At 62.6% G+C, this 16007-nt stretch overlaps 4 protein-coding genes across 10 annotated transcripts; 3 read left to right on the forward strand and 1 right to left on the reverse strand.

Moving 5' to 3' along the window:
• Nucleotides 1–122: 122 nt before the first annotated feature.
• LOC136017501 (acanthoscurrin-2-like) lies at nt 123–1756 on the forward strand. Its single transcript, XM_065685815.1, has 2 exons — nt 123–600; nt 1560–1756. The coding sequence occupies exons 1-2, from the start codon at nt 123–125 to the stop codon at nt 1754–1756; spliced, it is 675 nt and encodes a 224-aa protein (XP_065541887.1).
• On the forward strand, nt 1628–9544 carry WDR24 (WD repeat domain 24). Of its 5 annotated transcripts, none has more exons than XM_065683689.1 (11): nt 1628–1697; nt 2331–2465; nt 2577–3276; nt 3924–4101; nt 4919–5594; nt 5861–5976; nt 7355–7476; nt 8011–8115; nt 8201–8538; nt 8700–9088; nt 9220–9544. In XM_065683689.1, exons 3-11 carry the CDS (start codon nt 2796–2798, stop codon nt 9386–9388), a joined length of 2574 nt encoding a protein of 857 aa, XP_065539761.1. In that variant the 5' UTR covers nt 1628–1697; nt 2331–2465; nt 2577–2795; the 3' UTR covers nt 9389–9544. The 5 variants fall into 5 exon arrangements, with proteins under 5 accessions (XP_065539761.1, XP_065539765.1, XP_065539764.1 ...); XM_065683693.1 differs by having other exon boundaries at nt 8904–9088; XM_065683691.1 differs by having other exon boundaries at nt 1687–1704.
• Nucleotides 9545–9783: 239 nt separating this feature from the next.
• On the forward strand, nt 9784–11540 carry JMJD8 (jumonji domain containing 8). Of its 3 annotated transcripts, none has more exons than XM_065683697.1 (9): nt 9785–9916; nt 10000–10083; nt 10205–10253; nt 10375–10471; nt 10549–10617; nt 10697–10843; nt 10911–10978; nt 11115–11249; nt 11336–11540. In XM_065683697.1, exons 1-9 carry the CDS (start codon nt 9828–9830, stop codon nt 11414–11416), a joined length of 819 nt encoding a protein of 272 aa, XP_065539769.1. In that variant the 5' UTR covers nt 9785–9827; the 3' UTR covers nt 11417–11540. The 3 variants fall into 3 exon arrangements, with proteins under 3 accessions (XP_065539768.1, XP_065539769.1, XP_065539767.1); XM_065683695.1 differs by having other exon boundaries at nt 9787–9916; nt 10697–10816; XM_065683696.1 differs by lacking the exon at nt 10697–10843 and having other exon boundaries at nt 9784–9916.
• A 131-nt stretch (nt 11541–11671) lies between these two features.
• Nucleotides 11672–15682, reverse strand: STUB1 (STIP1 homology and U-box containing protein 1). The gene is made up of 7 exons (XM_065683694.1): nt 15423–15682; nt 14657–14855; nt 14382–14547; nt 14120–14210; nt 13160–13216; nt 12865–12981; nt 11672–12548 (listed from the first exon to the last, which is right to left on the reverse strand). Exons 1-7 carry the CDS (start codon nt 15615–15617, stop codon nt 12423–12425), a joined length of 951 nt encoding a protein of 316 aa, XP_065539766.1. The 5' UTR covers nt 15618–15682; the 3' UTR covers nt 11672–12422.
• Nucleotides 15683–16007: the final 325 nt, after the last annotated feature.

Here is a 16007-nt window from a genome sequence, read left to right on the forward strand (position 1 = left end):
GCACTTGGGATGCCCGGCGCTTTCTCCTGGTGAATAGGATGTTTCTCTGCGCCCGCCCGCTGCCCTCGCATGCTCGCTTGCTTCAGTCTTGTGCTACAGCAGGCTCTGGGGTACCCGGGGGGATGGTGACAAGTGGCAGCCTCCACTTGGCTCTTCCATACGGCTTCAACGCGGCCAGATCCTGCCTCCGGGTTCTCCTGGTTTCCCCCCTCGCCTTGAGGACTCCGCTGCACCCTGGTTTATGTGGGGTTGGTGGGGTGACATCGACGCCGACGAGTGACCCATCTGGCTGGGATGGCGCATCCAGGGGAGCGGGGCCAGCTCTGAGCCACAGCGGGGACACTGGCAGCACGGAGCGGAGGTGGGAGGCGGCACTTGGGACACGCTGCCACCGCCAGCACGCTTCCAGCAGGAAAGCCATCGCCCGACGCTGGCGGCAAGCGGGGGACAGAGGAGGAGCCGAGAACGGGCACGGGGCTGGGGTGACCACGGGGACCTGGCGCGGGACGGGGCTCGGTGGCCGTCCCCGCTGCCACACCGGCTGCCTGCACGGACATGGACACGGGCACGGGCACGGGCACGGGCACGGACACGCTTTCGGTTTGTTTTGCCTTTGTACCGGCCGGGAAGGAACTGCTGCACCAACCACCGTCTCTGCTCCCTCCTTTGTCCAAAATGCCCCTTTCTGGCCCCAAAATGGTGCAAGGATCCTCGTGACCTTGGAATAGGGTTTGGGATGCGTCTGGAGCCACCGGGGCTGAGGGGCAGGGAGCAGCCTGCAACCCCAAAACCCACCGGTGCCCGTGGGACATGGGTGTGAGGGACCGGAGACGGGGCTGTGGCACACGGAGGGTCCCCCCACGGGGTGGAGGGGACAGCAGCAGGGGACAGCTGCAGCTGGGGGGTGTCGTCAACCCTGCTCACCCCCACGGCCCCACATCCCCCGAACAGGCACAGTGCTGGGGCTCTGGTGTCCCCATACCCACCTCTGCAGCCCCCCATGGCAGTGCACCCACATACCCCCCCCACTCCCCCTTGCACCCTCAACCGCTGCTCACCCACCCGTCAGTGTACCCCTGTAACTGCCTGCATATCAGCCTCCCATGTACCCCTAAACCCTCGTGTACCTCCCTACACCAGGGCTCCTCCAACCCCCCCAAGCAGCCCCACACCTCAGTGTAAGTCCATATCCCCCCAGTGTATCCCTGCATCCCCAATGTACCCCCTCTCCCTCTGACACCCTCATTCCCCTCCGTGTACCCCCACCCCAATGCACTCCGTATCCTCCCGACACACCCATTTCCCCCCTGCACCCCCACACCCAGTTCAGCCCATATCTCCCCAGCAGCCCCATTCCCCCACTGCACCCTCACCCCATCGCACCCCATACCCCCCTGACACCCCGGCTCTCTCCACGGTACCTCCAAACGCAGCACTCCACGTCCCCCTCACGTCCCCACCCCGGTTCTCCCCATATGTCCCCCTGACACCCCCATACCCCTCAGCACCCCCATTTCCCCCCATCCCCCCCATTCCCCCCGCCCCCCCCCCCCGTTCAGCGCCGGGGGGGGCAGGGCCCGAATTACGGGCGGGGCTTGGGACGGGGCGCGCGCTCCTCCCCGGCGGAAGGGGGCGTGGCGAGGCGCGCGCTTCCGTGTCGGCGGCGGCGTCTGCTGGGGTCGGGTACCGGGTACCGGGTACCGGGTACGGCACCGGGGGCTCTGAGGGCCCCGAGCGGGGCCCGAGGGGACTTTGAGGGCCTGGGCGATGGCGGAGGACCGGGAATAGGCTCTGAGAGCTCTGAAGGGGCCCTGAGTGGGCTGGGGGGGGCAGGATCGGGCTCTGAGGGGGCCCTGAGGGGGCCCTGAGGGGGCCCTGAGGGGCAGTGGGGCAGGCTCGGGCTGTGAGGGGGCCCTGAGGGGGCAGTGGGGCAGGATCGGGCTATGAGGGGGCCCTGAGGGGCAGTGGGGCAGGCTCGGGCTGTGAGGGGGCCCTGAGGGGGCAGTGGGGCAGGCTCGGGCTGTGAGGGGGCCCTGAGTGCCAAGAGGGAGCCCTGAGGAGGCTCTGAGCATGCTGGACGGGGTCCTGAGGAGGCCTTGAGGAGGCTGTGGGTCAGGGGCGGGCCCTGAGGAGGGGGACTATGGGTTCAGGGGAACTGGGGGGAAGGTGCAGTGCCAGGGCAGGGGCTCAGCCCGGCTCGGGGGGGTTGGTTTGTGGTGGCCTTTGGGCATCCCAAAGCAGCTTCCCAGTGCCCTGGCTCGCTCCATGCCCAAGGGGAGCTGCTGGCCCCCTCTGCTAGGAAGCAGGGTGAGCCCCTCTGCCTCCTGCAGGGGTTTGGGGCGCGAGGAGCGCCTCATGGAGATGACTGCGGGCTCATTTCACCCAACCACCTGCTGGAGACTCTGCTCACCTTCAGCCCACGACACTGCAGTCGACATCCTGTAGCGTCACCAGCGGCCACTGAAGTAAGGAGGGAGCCAGGAACCCAGGGAGGGTTTCAAGAACTCTCTGGGCAGGAGTTACAGAAGGCACCAAGAGGGGAAGCCCAGCGGGGGGCCATATATCTGTTCCCACAGGTCGCAGCCGGGCTTTAGCCTCTTACCTCCTGTTGATGTGGCTACAAAAAGCTGTGGTTGGAGCTGCCTGGTCCTGCCAGGAGCCGCGGGAGCCAAGCCTGTCCCTTCCCAGCTCTGGCTGAGGTGGAGCAGGGCAGCCGTGTGAGCGTGAATGCGGTCAGCGAGGACACGAGCCTCCGAGCCAGCTCCTGGAGAGGGGAGTGCGCCCCAAGGACGGCCATGGAGAAGATGGCCAGGGTCACCACGGCCCTGGGGGGCAATGCCCTGACGGGCCGGACCATGTTCTGTCACCTGGACGCCCCTGCCAATGCCATCAGCGTGTGCCGCGATGCTGCCCAGGTGGTGGTGGCCGGCCGCAACATCTTCAAGATCTACTCCATCGAGGAGGAGCAGTTTGTGGAGAAGCTGAACCTTCGCGTCGGCCGCAAACCCTCCCTGAACTTCAGCTGCGCCGACGTGGTGTGGCACCAGATGGACGAGAACCTGCTGGCCACCGCTGCCACCAATGGTGTGGTGGTCACCTGGAACCTGGGCAAGCCGTCCCGCAACAAACAGGACCAGCTCTTCACCGAGCACAAGCGCACCGTCAACAAGGTCTGCTTCCACCCCACCGAGGTCTACATGCTCCTCAGCGGCTCCCAGGATGGCTACATGAAGTGCTTCGACCTGCGCAAGAAGGACTCTGTCAGCACCTTCTCTGGTAGGAACATGGGCTGTTATTTGCCCCCTTACTCTGTCGAGAGGCAGAGGTTGTGGCTTTGCCCTTTCTGTATGCCCAGGGGGAGGCTTTGCTCAGGAGTGGATGTCTGGAGCAGGCAGGGAGGAACTTTTTGGTGGGGTTTTTTTCAGCCTTCCAGTGCCTAAAAGGGGCTACAAGAAACCTGGAGAGGGGCTTTGGACAAGGGCCTGTAGGGGCAGGACAAGGGGGAATGGCTTTAACCTGCCAGAGGGGAGACTGAGATGAGCTCTTAGGCAGAAGCTCTTCCCTGTGAGGGTGCTGAGGCGCTGGCACAGGGTCCCCAGAGAAGCTGTGGCTGCCCCATCCCTGGCAGTGTTCAAGGCCAGGTTGGACACGGCTTGGAGCAACCTGGTCTGGTGGAAGGTGTCCCTGCTGATGTCAAGGGGTTAGAACTGGATGATCTTTAAGGTGCCTTCCAACCCAAACCATTCCATGATTCTGACTGTTTTGGCTGCCCAGTGGGATGGCTCTGCAGGGAGGTTGAAGGTGGCCGCATCACTCCCTGCTTCCTCTCCCCCGTGGGCTGGGGACCCCCATGGCTCTTCCAGTGGGGTTTTTAGCCTTGCTGGAGCTTGTCACACCACACCTCACCCTCTGTGCCCGCTCAGGCCAGTCAGAAAGTGTGCGGGACGTGCAGTTCAGCATCCGGGACTACTTCACCTTTGCTGCCACCTTTGAGAATGGGAACGTGCAGCTGTGGGACATCCGCCGGCCCGACCGCTATGAGAGGATGTTCACAGCCCACAATGGACCTGTCTTCTGCTGCGACTGGCACCCAGAGGACAGGTTTGTTTGGGGCTGGGCCCTGCTTCAGCACAGGCGAGGGAGGCCCTAAAAATGGGGTTGGGGGAAAAGCAGGGTCTCTTGATATCCTGCTGCCTTGTGTCAGGGGCTGGGCTGTTGATGGATGATGGGAGCAATGATTGCTTTGAGGATCTGGGGGTGGGGGGTGTTGGGGTGTTTTGGCTTTGTTTTTTGACAAATTGGGCACTTCTGAGGCCCTGGATGGGCCTCAGAATGGTTGGGAATAACAAGTTGCTGGTTTGCCCCCATGCCAGGGCAGGCTTTTGCTTGGGTGCTGGGTTTGAGAGCACTGCATGGCTGCTCTGGGACATGGCTTCCTTGTGTTTGATCAGGCCTTGCTTGTGTCTGATCATGTTTCCCTCCTGCCTTTGCCTGGAGGCAGTTGGGGTGTGTGTGGAAATAGCTGTTGTGGTATGTGGGTCCCTCCTTGCTCCCCGTCTGGCAGTGCTGCAACTTCTCATGAGCTTAGAGAGGTCTTGAAGTCTGTTCCTACTGGGCCTTTTCCCTATCTGCTGGCCCTGGCAAGTGGAAACCAGGGGTAGGGGGACCTGGTCTGGTTGGGAGCCCTTCAGATGAGCGTGGCTTGAAGATGCAGGGCTTTAAATGGGGCCAGGAAGGAGAGGTGTTGCCTGACCTGCTTGTTGGAGAGCGGAGGTGTTAGGGCAGCACATGAGAGGAACAATCCCTTGGCATATCTGTGTTGTGAATGTTCCTATGCCACTGTGGGAAAGAAGAGATGAACAAGCACAGATCCTGGCCCAAGCTGGCATCTAACCATCTTTCCTCCATCCTTCTCCAGGGGCTGGCTAGCAACAGGCGGACGGGATAAGATGGTGAAGGTGTGGGACATGAACACCACGCGGGCGAAGGAGATCTACTGCGTGCAGACCATCGCCTCAGTGGCGCGGGTGAAGTGGCGCCCAGAGTGCAAACACCACATCGCCACGTGCTCCATGATGGTGGACCACAACATCTACGTCTGGGACGTGCGGCGGCCCTTCATCCCCTCCGCCATGTTCGAGGAGCACAAGGACGTCACCACGGGCATCGTGTGGCGTCACCTCCACGACCCGTACTTCCTCCTGTCGGGCTCTAAGGACAGCACCCTCTACCAGCACATATTCAAGGACGCCAGCCAGCCCATTGACAGGGCCAACCCTGAGGGGCTATGCTACAGCCTCTACGGGGACCTGGCCTTCGCCGCCAAGGAGAGCCTCATCTCCTCCGACTCCAACCGCAAGCCCTACATTGGCGACCGGCGGCACCCCATCTTCTTCAAGCGCAAGCTGGACCCCACGGAGCAGTTTGAGTACATCTCTTCCTCCAGCGCCCTCAGCGTCTTTGAGACAGACGTGGAGAGCGGCAGCATGGACTGGTTTGTGCACACGGCCAAGCAGTACGCGCTGGCCGGCCGGCCCCTACCCGAGCTCTGCGACCACAATGCCAAGGTGGCCAAGGGCTTGGACCGCAACCAGGTGAGGCCAGGGCTGCAGGCTCTCCACTGAGACCAGGGCTGGTGCTGAGGTTGAAGGGTGCTCAACCCGAGCTGGGTGGCAGCTCTGTGACCTCTGCCTGGCACCAAAGCCATCACCTACAACAAGCATAGATCATTGCTCAGAATACTGAGCCCCCCACAAGCCTGTCCAGCTTTAGATGGGCTGATGGTGAGAGTTTGCTGTCAGGCACGTGGCTACACAGGGTTTGTAACTTGTCAGGGTCTGACTCCAGCTCTCTCATGCAGGTGGCTCAAACTTGGACAATGCTGCGCATTATCTACTGCAGCCTTGGCACCGTGTCGTCCACTAACCTCAACCACAGCATGGGAAAGGGCAGCACCACCCTCCCCCTCATGAACAGGTAACAGGGGGGCTGGAGCTGCAGCCAGCTGCGGAATGGCAGCAGGGACACTCTCCCCAGCCTCAGGTCATGCTGGTTTGCAGGTTGGCACCGTTTGAATGCAGCCCATTCTCCATGTGGGAGTGAGAAGTGATGGCCAGCCCAGGCCTGAGCTCTGCAGCCTTGTGCTGTGCTCTCTGCCCTTCTTAAACAAAGCTTGGAGCTGTGGTGGTGTGTGGGACTGAAACCAGCTTTGTGGTTACTTCATTAATGACCGTGTCAGGGCTGGGGATGGATAAACTGTCTCACTGCTGTCATGGAGAGGTTGTCTTCTGCCTTTCAAAGGGAGAGGACAGCTCTGTGAGCTGCTCTCTGGCATGGAGAGCCGCACCGCAGGCTGATGAAGTAGGAAGACTTGTTTTTCTTCTTGATGACCTGAAAGTGAGGGGTGAGGACTGCATGTTAGCTGTCAGACCTTGCAGGGCCAGGTTCCCAGGGTGAGTGGCAAATCCTCAAGTAACATCAAAGGAAATGCTCTCCTCGGCCCAGCCCTGCATGCAGCAGGTTCCTGTCCCTGACTAAAACACTGCGGGCAGCACGCTGAAGAGCTCAGCTGTCCTTCAACTCCATTCCCTTCCATAACTGAGCGAGTCCAGAAGAGGCCACGGAAGTGCTGCAAGGGCTGGAGCAGCTCTGCTCTGGAGCCAGGCTGAGAGAGCTGGGCTGGTTCAGCCTGGAGAAGAGAAGGGAAGACCTTAGAGCAGCTTCTGGTGCCTACAGGGACTACAAGAAACCTGGAGAGGGGCTTTGGACAAGGGGCTGTAGGGACAGGCCAAGGGGGAATGGCTTTAACCTGACAGAGGGGAGACTGAGATGAGCTCTTAGGCAGAAGCTCTTCCTTGTGAGGGTGCTGAGGCGCTGGCACAGGGTGCCCAGAGAAGCTTTGGCTGCCCCATCCCTGGCAGTGTTCAAGGCCAGGTTGGACAGGGCCTGGAGCAACCTGGTCTAGTGGAAGGTGTCCCTGCCTGTGTCAGGGGGTTGGAACTGGGTGAGCTTTAAGGTCTCTTCGACCCAAACCATTCCATGATTCCTTCTCTGTGTCTGTGAAGGTGGGGAGCATTGGTGCTTTGCAAACAGCAAAGCATCTTGTATCAAGGCTGCTCCTGAACTTGCCTCTGAGTTGAAGGTAAATGTTAAAAGAGGGAGTCAAGAACCTCTGCTGAGCTCACAAACCTTCAGGAAGATGCCAAGCGGGGCAGCTGACTTCTGTGCTCTTGGGGAAATTGCCCTATCTTGAGTTTCACCATTCAGATTGCAACTGGAGGCCTCTATCCAGGCTGTTTGCGGGCTAGAGCAGAAGCTGTAAACTTCTGTGACTGAAATTTGGCTTCTTTCCTAGCTTTAACCTGAAGGATATCCCCTCTGGGCTGGGCAGCGAGTCCAGACTGGACCGTAGCAAAGGAGAAAGCCGCTCGGAAAACATCCTCATGGATTCCTCCTCCACGCTGATGAACAATGAGGGTAACGTTCGTGGGGCAGGGGCAGCCCAGGTCCTACAGCTCTTCCCTCCTTAGCTGTAGATATACGATAAACCATCGGATTTACCCTGCGCATTGTGGGGCTTAAACCTGCTGCAGCCCCCACGTGCAGCATGTGAGCCTGGAGTGCTGCAGACGGGCAGTTTGCCCCTGTGGTGGTGGCTGCGGAGCCAGGAACGCAACCATGGTGTGGGGCTTGAACACAGCCCCCCGCATGGGGCAGGACACGAGGGAGCATGCTTTTAACAGCCTGTAGGGACAGGACAAGGAGAAAGCTTTAACCTGAGAGAGGAGAGATTGAGATGAGCTCTTAGGCAGAAGCTCTTCCCTGTGAGGGTGCTGAGGCGCTGGCACAGGGTGCCCAGAAAAGCTGTGGCTGCCCCATTGCTGGCAGTGGGGTTGGAACTGGATGAGCTTTAAGGTCCCTTCCAACACAAACCATTCAGTGATTCTATGATCCAGCCATGTGTCCAAGGGGAGAATGAGCTGATTTCTCTCTCGCTCATCAATCACACAGACAACGAGGAGACGGAGGGCAGTGATGTCCCTGCAGACTACCTGCTGGGAGATGTGGAGGCGGATGAGGATGACCTGTATATGATGGACCATGAGAACCCACACGGTGAGTGCACAGCGGGTGCTGGGAGGTGTTCCCTGGACCAGGCAGGGAGCTGGCCTTCCCTTCTCATTCCTGAAACTCCTTGCAGCTGAAGAGCAGGAATACAGCCTTCCCCAGGAAGCCTTCCCCCTGCGCCATGAGATTGTGGACAACCCATCGGCCTTGGACCACCTGCAGGACAAGGCTGACTCCCCTCACGTCAGCGGCAACGAGGCTGAGACAGTGTCGCTGACCCCTGTGGAGTCCTTCTCCCTCATCTCCATCTCGCACTCACTGTACGAGAACCGCCTGCCCTCAGACTTCTTCAACCCCATCGTGCGGGACACACTCCTCTTCTACGCCGAGCAGGGGGACGTGCAGACGGCCGTGTCTGTCCTCATCGTGCTGGGGGATCGCATCCGCAAGGAGATCGATGAGCAGACACAGGTAGATCCTGGGAATCCCCTTCCTGGCTGTGTCAGATCTGAGCCTTCCCTTCCAGGGAAGTTGGTGTGATTGTGAGATGACTCTGTGGTGGGACCCAGGGGTGGTGTATCCCAATGGGATGGGATCCTGCCTGGCCTCTGGCCTCCTCCCTTCTCCTCCAGGCTGGCTCTAACCTTGGGTGGGCAGCTTCAGGCCTCCAGCAGGGACCCAAGGGGCTGTCTGCAGGGGGATGTGGCCTTGGCCTGTTCATGTGGGGAAGGATGCCTCTTCCCGTCCCCACATCCTTTCTGTTTGGGATGCAAGGCTGGAGTCCTCAGGAGTTTTTGGGGGGTTGTCAAGGCTTGGATGTGTGCAACCATTCCCAGGAGCACTGGTACACGTCCTACATCGACCTGCTCCAGCGCTTCCAGCTCTGGAACATCTCCAACGAGGTGATCAAGCTGAGCACATGCCGTGCCATCAACTGCCTCAACCAGGCGTCCACTACCCTGCACATCAACTGCAGCAACTGCAAGCGGCCCATGAGCAACAGGGGCTGGATCTGCGATCGGTGAGGGCAGGGAGGTGGGGACCTCCAAGGGGAGGCCCAGGGGGGCAGGAGGATCCGGTGGGTGCCTCCTGCTCCCCATTGTTGCCCTCCCCAGGGCTGCCCCGCTCATGCTCCCCACTCTGCCCATGCAGATGCCGGCAGTGTGCCAGCATGTGTGCTGTCTGCCACCACGTCGTGAAGGGGCTCTTCGTGTGGTGCCAGGGCTGCAGCCACGGCGGACACCTCCAGCACATCATGAAGTGGCTGGAGACCAGCTCCCACTGCCCTGCAGGCTGTGGCCACCTCTGCGAGTACACCTGAGCAGCACTGCCCGGCCGGGGAGGCTGCGGGCAGGGGGGTACAGCTCCCCGCCCCGTGCCTCCCTCTGGTATTTATTGTGTGTAAATAGGGGCCCTGTGTGCGCCCAGCCCCCTGACCGGCACTTTTGTACTGAATTAAAAGAAAACACCAGCTGAACTGAGCTCTGCCTCTTGTCTGTGCGGTATCCTGCCGCAGCGGGGCCCGGGGCTCGCTCTCGGTCCCCGGTCCCAGCCCAGGTCCCAGCTACTCTGAAGCTTATGGTGCCCACGTTCCTGTTGCCCCTTTAAGATGCCGTGGCCCCTTTAAGACACTGTGGCGCTTATAATTATGGCCCCGGCGGGGACCCGTAGCTCCGCGCCCAGCCAATGGCGGTGCTCGGGGCAGCCTGCGGTGGCTGCCGGGAAGCGTAGTCCGCCGGTTTCGCCGGTGCAGGTCCGTGATGGCGGCGGCACGGTGGCTGCTCCGGCTGTTGCTGCCGCTGGCCTGGGCCCGGCCCGCGGCATGCACCGACCCGCCGGGGGGCGGCTGGTGAGCGCGGGGGGCGGAACTGGGCTGGAGCCGGAGCTGGTACCGGGACCGAGCCCGGTGGCGAGCGGAGCCTCCCGTTGCAGGCTGCTGGGCACAGTGCCGGAGGAGCAGCGGTGCACCGTGGAGCGGGCAGACGCCTCCCTCACCTACCCCCTCTTCCTGCAGCGGTACGGGCGGGCCGCTAAACCGAGAGGGGCTCCCAGGCGGGGGTGCCGGGACAGAAGGAGGGAGGCAGGTCCCGGTGCGTTCGCCCGTGCGGGACCCGCTGTGGCTGTTGTGTCTCCCCAGGTTCGCCTTCTCCCGGCCGGTCATCCTCCAAGGGCTCACGGACAACTCGGTCAGTGCCGGGATAGGGACCGGGGGGGTCCGGGCACGACTTGGGGACACACACACCCCCCGGTGCCCCGGGAGCGGCGGCGGCAGCATCACCCCATCCCCGCTGTGCGCTCCTTCCCCAGGCCTTCCGAGCCCTGTGCACCCGGGAGAAGCTGCTGGCGGCCTTCGGGTCCTCCCCGGTGCGGCTCAGCACGGCAAACACCTACTCTTACCGCAAGGGTGAGCAGCGGGGGTCCGAGACCCGGCGGGCAGAGCCTGGCCGGGGGCACCGGTCTGACACCCGCCCTTGCCCGCAGTGGACGTGCCCTTCACGGAGTACGTGGAGCAGCTGCTGGAGCCGCAGGATCCGGGCAGGCTGGGCAGTGGTGGGTAGCATCGTCCTGCTCCGCACCACCGGCACCCACCGCCTCGCCGGGCTCAACCTCCCCCTCTGCCCCTCCCCAGACACCCTCTACTTCTTCGGGGACAACAACCTCACGGAGTGGGGCCCCCTCTTCCAGCAGTACGTGCCCCCCCCCTTCCGCATCCCGGGGACCAGCCTCGCCTACAGCTTTGGGCTTGCAGGTGGGATCAGGATTGCTGGCCAGGATGGTGGGTGCGGGCAGCCCCAGGGTGGGGGGATTCTCCCCAGCACCCAACCTCCCCACTCCTGCCATAGGCTCAGGCTCTGGTGTTCCCTTCCACTGGCACGGCCCTGGCTTTTCTGAGGTGATTTTCGGCAGGAAGGTGAGCTTTTGGAAGTGTATTTAGGTGGGGGGAAAGGGAAGACCCCAACAGGCATTCCCCAGCATGGGGAATGGCTGAGCCCAAGGGGCTAGAGGGGAAATAGGGGATGGGGTGTGTGTGTCCCGGTGTCTTCCAGCGCTGGTTTCTGTACCCACCGGAGAAAACACCCCACTTCCACCCCAACGAGACAACACTGGCCTGGCTCCACCACACATACCCCACGCTGCCACCGGCTGAGCGGCCACTGGAGTGCACCCTCCGCCCCGGGGAAGTGAGTATCGACTGGCCCCGCAGCACCCCGGCTCTGCACTCCCCTTGGGAGGGCCACCCATGGGCCGCCCTGCTCCCTCCCGGCAGGTCCTGTACTTCCCTGACCGCTGGTGGCACGCCACGCTCAACCTGGACACCAGCGTCTTCATCTCCACCTTCCTGGGGTAAGGCTGGGAGCACAGGGATTCATCCCCATCCTCCCGCTCCTGCAGCCTCCAGGTGTTGGGACCAAGCGCCTCAAGTTCTGTTTTTTACCGGTCTTTCCCCTTGGATTAAAGCTGTTGTTCTGCCATTGTGCTTTGCGCGTTGCTCCATCCCCACCGCCACGGCAGCGGCCTAAGCCCATAGGGACAGGCGCTGGTTCGCAGGCCAGGCTCTCCCTGGCCGTCTGCCGCGAACCACTCCAGCTTTGGATGTGCCACATTTATTGCTGAAGTAATTTTATTTTCATATATATATTTCTGAAGTTGCCGCTTCCAGAGGTGCTCAGAAGCCCGGCAGCCACCCGAACAGCCGGAGGCTCGGTCGGGTGCAGGTCTGGTGGTTATTCTGTTGTTTGTCAACGGGATTTCAGTGAAAGGAAGAACTTTTTAACTCGGGCGGTTGGCTGCAGGGAACCACGGTCCCAGCGGGTTGAGGGGATGCATGAGCCAGCCCCATCCAGCCCGAGGGGGCTGTTGTTTCCCAGGAAAAGCCAAGGCGAGTCCCTTGCCACCCTCGCAAGTGGCTGTTTCCAGGGAAGAGCAGGACTCGGCCCTGGCCAGGCAGGAGAAGGAAACAACTATGTACATGGGGAGGGAAGGGGGCCAGACCAGCAGCAGGCGCTCACCCCGGCAAGCTCCTCACAGCACTTCCCTGGAGCAGGATGGGATCTTTGGGGATTGTCAGCTGCCGGAGTCGAGGGGGACGCTGCTCTCTGGGCAATGAAGATGATGGTGAGACCTTCCCGGCTGCTGCGATGAGCCAGCCTTCTCCATGGTCAACAAAAGCTGGTGGAGAGGGGAGCCTGGGGAGCCTTCACACCCACCCAGCCGCTGCGGCTCCTCAGGAAGGGGAGGTGGTGGTGACAGTGTGCCCTCACCCAGCCACCGCCAGGCCTCTGGGTACCCAGAGCAGAGGGGGAAGAGCCAGAGAGCAAGTTAAGGCCTGGTGCCAGCCGCAGGACCACGGCCCCTCAGTAATCCTCCACCCAGCCGTTCTCCGAGATGAAGGCATCGATCACCTCCTTCATGGCGAGGTTGGGGATCAGCTGGTCCTGGGTCAGGGGACTCCGCGTCACCGGATCGAAGTGCCCCACGCGCTGCAGGGGAGGACACCTCCGTGTGAACCAGTTACTCCACATGCTCAGCCCCAAGGCATCCGGCACAGCAGGCCGGGGGAGGAAGGAAGGGGACAGAGGCACAGTCCCCTCCCACAGTGCCACCCAGAGCAGGGCCAAGGCCCTGCCAACAGCCACCTCCGCTTTGGGCAGTGCCTGCTGCTTTCCTGCGTGTCCCAACGCCTCCCCAAGGAGCTGCCCAGGCAGGCACCCGCGACCAAGCCCAAGGAAGTTTCTGAGCCCTTGGTTGGGCAGGACAGGACTTGGGGAGCCCCCAGTGCTCCCAGCCCAGCAGTACCTGGAGATGCTCCTCGATGTCCTTCCTGTCGTAGGTGATGCCGCTGGGCGTGATGCACGGCTCCCGCATCAGCTCAAAACTGATCTTCCCACACAGGTAGTCGGGGATGTCTCGCTTCTGGAGAGAAGCAGAGCTGGGTCAGGAGGGGCTGGGGGAGACCAGCATCAAAGAGAGGGCTGGGAGGTTGTGCTGGATCGGAGTGAGGAGCAAGGAAGGTGGCAGATGTGGGAGCATGGACTGAAGCAGGTTTATGGCGAGCAGCTCCAGCCAGGAGCGCAGGCCGGGGCACGCTCACCTTCCTCTTCTCATCCACTTGAGAGAAGAGCTCGTCCATGTCTGCCAGGTATTTGTCCTGAAAGAGAAGGCCTTGAGAAGAAGGGGACCCTGGTGTACGGGGGTCCCCAGAGGACAGCACCGAGGCCTCCCACCCATGGGTGCTGTGGCAGGTCCCTCTGCCTTCACAGCCCCAGCCAGGCTGAACCGCAGGGCAGGAGTGATACAGCTTAAAAATAACCTTCCAGGAGGGGCTATTTTTATCCCAGGATTAGTGCCCGGCGCCAGGCTGGCACCCAGACCCACATGTGGCTGAGAGCCCTGGGACAACAACAGGAGAATAACAGGAGCAGCAGCTGAGGGAGCACAAAGAGGCAGGGCTGGGACCTGAGGTGACAGAGCAGGGGCAGTGTCACACGGGGATGCAAAAGCCCTGCACCAGCAGCTCAAACCACACAGTAAAGGCTGAGAGGCCATGCTCTGCCCCTGGGTCTCCTGACTTCGGCCTGCATAACCCTGCAGCCTCCTTGACCACAGCATGAGGATGAGGCAAGGATGTCATAGAATTACAGAATGGTTTCAGTTGGAAGGGACCTTAAAGCTCATCCAGTTCCAACCCCCTGCCACAGACAGGGACACCTTCCACCAGACGAGGTTGCTCCAAGCCCCTTTGTCCAACCTGGCCTTGAACACTGCCAGGGATGGGGCAGCCACAGCTTCTCTGGGCACCCTGTGCCTGCGCCTCAGCACCCTCACAGGGAAGAACTTCTGTGTAAAATCTAACCCAAACTTCCCCTGTTTGAGTTTTAACTCGTTACCCCTTGTCCTGTCACTACAGTCCCTGATGAAGAGTCCCTCTCCAGCATCCCTATAGGCCCCTTCAGATACTGGAAGGCTGCTATGAGGTCTCCACTCAGCCTCTCCTCCAGGCTGTCCCCCAGCTTATCTCAGCCTCCACAAGCAGCCCCACCACCACACTCACATGTTTGGCCTCGATGCTGGCCAGCTGAACGCGGCTTCGGCTCTCATCGGCGTTCTCTTCCTGCTGAGTCTTCCTGCACTCAGCCAGCTCCCTAGGACAGAGCAGGGACATCAGGACAGAATGGAAGGACACCACCACTCCCTTCCCCACTGCTGCCCCAGCGGCAGGGCTCTGGGTGCCTCCAGGAAGGAGGAGGCACCACACACAATGTGCTTTGTGGCACTACAAACACCTTTCTGGGTGCTGCCCCTTGGCACGTTACCTCTCCTTTTCTGCCATGATCAGCTTGGTCAGGTAGGAATGCAGCTCGTTCTCCTGGTTGATCCGCTTCTCCTCAATGCTGTTCCAACGCTTCTTCTTGGCGATGCGCAGCGCGCTGGGGATGTCATCCCCGAAATTCAGCCGCTGCTCCTTGGCGAGGTTGTAGGCTGGGGGCAGAATGAGCACCTCAGAGCCAGCATCTGGCTTCCCCCTTGCCATGCCTGGCTGCCTCCTGGTGCAGGGCACGGTGGGCGCGCTGGCAGCATTCCTGCTCACCTCGCTGCAGGTTGGCGATGGCCTCGTCGTAGTTTTCCATCTCCATCTGGCACTGGCCCAGGAAGAAGTGAGCCTTCACCGACTGTCCATCGAGCTCCAGGGCTCGCTTGCAGTCTGCCAGCGCCTTGTCGTGCTGCTGCATCTTCAGGTAGCAGAGGGCTCGGTTCGTGTAGTACACAGCCACCAAGGGGTTCCGGTTCTGCAAAGAGACCCTTGTGTCACGGCTGGAGATGGCAACCGCTGGCACGGGTGAGACGTGGCGACAACAGGGTGCCAGCAGGGTGACTCGATGAGCCGGCTGCGCAACGCTGTCACTGTGGTGAGCAGCTTGCACCCTGGGGGGAGCTGCTGGGATGGATGTGGGACAACTCGGGGCCAGTCCCCATGGGGCAGCCCTGGCTGGGGACACCCCCCCTGGCCCCATGCCCGAGCTGGGAGCACCCCGGGGGGCAGCCTGATGGGGGGGGGGGACACCGGAGGGTCCAGCTCAGAGCGTGGCAGCGGGACAGGTCCGGGGTACCCCCGCCCAGGGATGGGGCCGGAGGCAGGCGCAGGGCGGGGCTGCCTAAGCCAGGCCTGGGGGGAGCAGCTCATGCCAAGGGGAAGGATGGGACGGGGCAAGGGACGGGACCGAGGCCCGGGGGCGGATGCAGGCCGGGGCAGGTCCCGTCCCGGGGGTGCCCAGGCCAGGCTCGGGGGTGTTCCGGCGGCGGAGGAGGCCATGCCGGGGTTGTCCCGCCCCGGCCGCGGTGCCGCAGACACTCACGATGGCGCGGCCGTAGCAGGCGGCGGCCTCGGGGTACTTGCGTCCTCCGAAGAGCCGGTTCCCCTGCTCCTTGTGCTCCTGCGCGCTGTGGCTCTTCTCGGGGCTGCCGCCGCCGCCGCCGCCCGCGCCCCCCGCGCCCGGCCCCGCCGCCCCTGGCCCCGCCGCGCCGCCCTCCCGCTCCTCCTTCCCCTTCATGGCGCCGCCCGGCCCGGCGCGGCGCGGCCCGGCCCGATGGGGCCGGCGGCTGCGATGGCTCCGGCCGCGCACTGCGACAGCCGCGGCGCCGCTTCCGGGGGCGGGGCCTGCGCGGGGGTGGGGCCTCTGCGGGGGTCAGGGCCACGGGAGAGGGGCGTGGCGCGAGGGGCGAAGGGGCGTGGTCAACAGGAGGAGGGGCGGGGCCAGCGGCAGTAGGCGGGGCGGGGCGAGCTTTGGCGAGCCGGGCCGGGGGGGGCTGCGTGCGGGTGATGGGGCCCTGGGGGGCTGTGGGGCGCGGGGCTGGATGGGGGGGTGAAGGGAAGCGGGGGGGGGGGCTACAAGGGCGGTGTGGCTCAGATGGGGGTGCAGAATGGGGAGGTGTTGGGGCTG

This window comes from Lathamus discolor, chromosome 6 (genome assembly GCF_037157495.1).
Source record: "Lathamus discolor isolate bLatDis1 chromosome 6, bLatDis1.hap1, whole genome shotgun sequence".
In the NCBI taxonomy this organism is placed as follows: Eukaryota; Metazoa; Chordata; class Aves; order Psittaciformes; family Psittacidae; genus Lathamus; species Lathamus discolor.

What these genes read in the sequence shown, in the direction of transcription:
- STUB1 (XM_065683694.1), bottom strand. Translation starts at nt 15,617, where the DNA reads ATGAAGGGGAAGGAGGAGCGGGAGGGCGGCGCGGCGGGGCCAGGGGCG. An exon ending in ATCATGGCAGAAAAGGAGAG is followed by an intron (nt 14,211 to 14,381) that starts GTAACGTGCCAA and finishes GCTCTGTCCTAG; the next exon opens with GGAGCTGGCTGAGTGCAGGA. An exon ending in CCAGCATCGAGGCCAAACAT is followed by an intron (nt 13,217 to 14,119) that starts GTGAGTGTGGTG and finishes CTTCTCTTTCAG; the next exon opens with GACAAATACCTGGCAGACAT.
- LOC136017501 (XM_065685815.1), top strand. Translation starts at nt 123, where the DNA reads ATGGTGACAAGTGGCAGCCTCCACTTGGCTCTTCCATACGGCTTCAAC. An exon ending in CGGGCACGGACACGCTTTCG is followed by an intron (nt 601 to 1,559) that starts GTTTGTTTTGCC and finishes CCCCCCGTTCAG; the next exon opens with CGCCGGGGGGGGCAGGGCCC.
- JMJD8 (XM_065683697.1), top strand. Translation starts at nt 9,828, where the DNA reads ATGGCGGCGGCACGGTGGCTGCTCCGGCTGTTGCTGCCGCTGGCCTGG. An exon ending in AAGGGCTCACGGACAACTCG is followed by an intron (nt 10,254 to 10,374) that starts GTCAGTGCCGGG and finishes CTCCTTCCCCAG; the next exon opens with GCCTTCCGAGCCCTGTGCAC. An exon ending in AGGTGATTTTCGGCAGGAAG is followed by an intron (nt 10,979 to 11,114) that starts GTGAGCTTTTGG and finishes GGTGTCTTCCAG; the next exon opens with CGCTGGTTTCTGTACCCACC.
- WDR24 (XM_065683692.1), top strand. Translation starts at nt 2,796, where the DNA reads ATGGAGAAGATGGCCAGGGTCACCACGGCCCTGGGGGGCAATGCCCTG. An exon ending in ACCCTCCCCCTCATGAACAG is followed by an intron (nt 5,977 to 7,354) that starts GTAACAGGGGGG and finishes CTTCTTTCCTAG; the next exon opens with CTTTAACCTGAAGGATATCC. An exon ending in AGATCGATGAGCAGACACAG is followed by an intron (nt 8,539 to 8,699) that starts GTAGATCCTGGG and finishes CTTCTCCTCCAG; the next exon opens with GCTGGCTCTAACCTTGGGTG.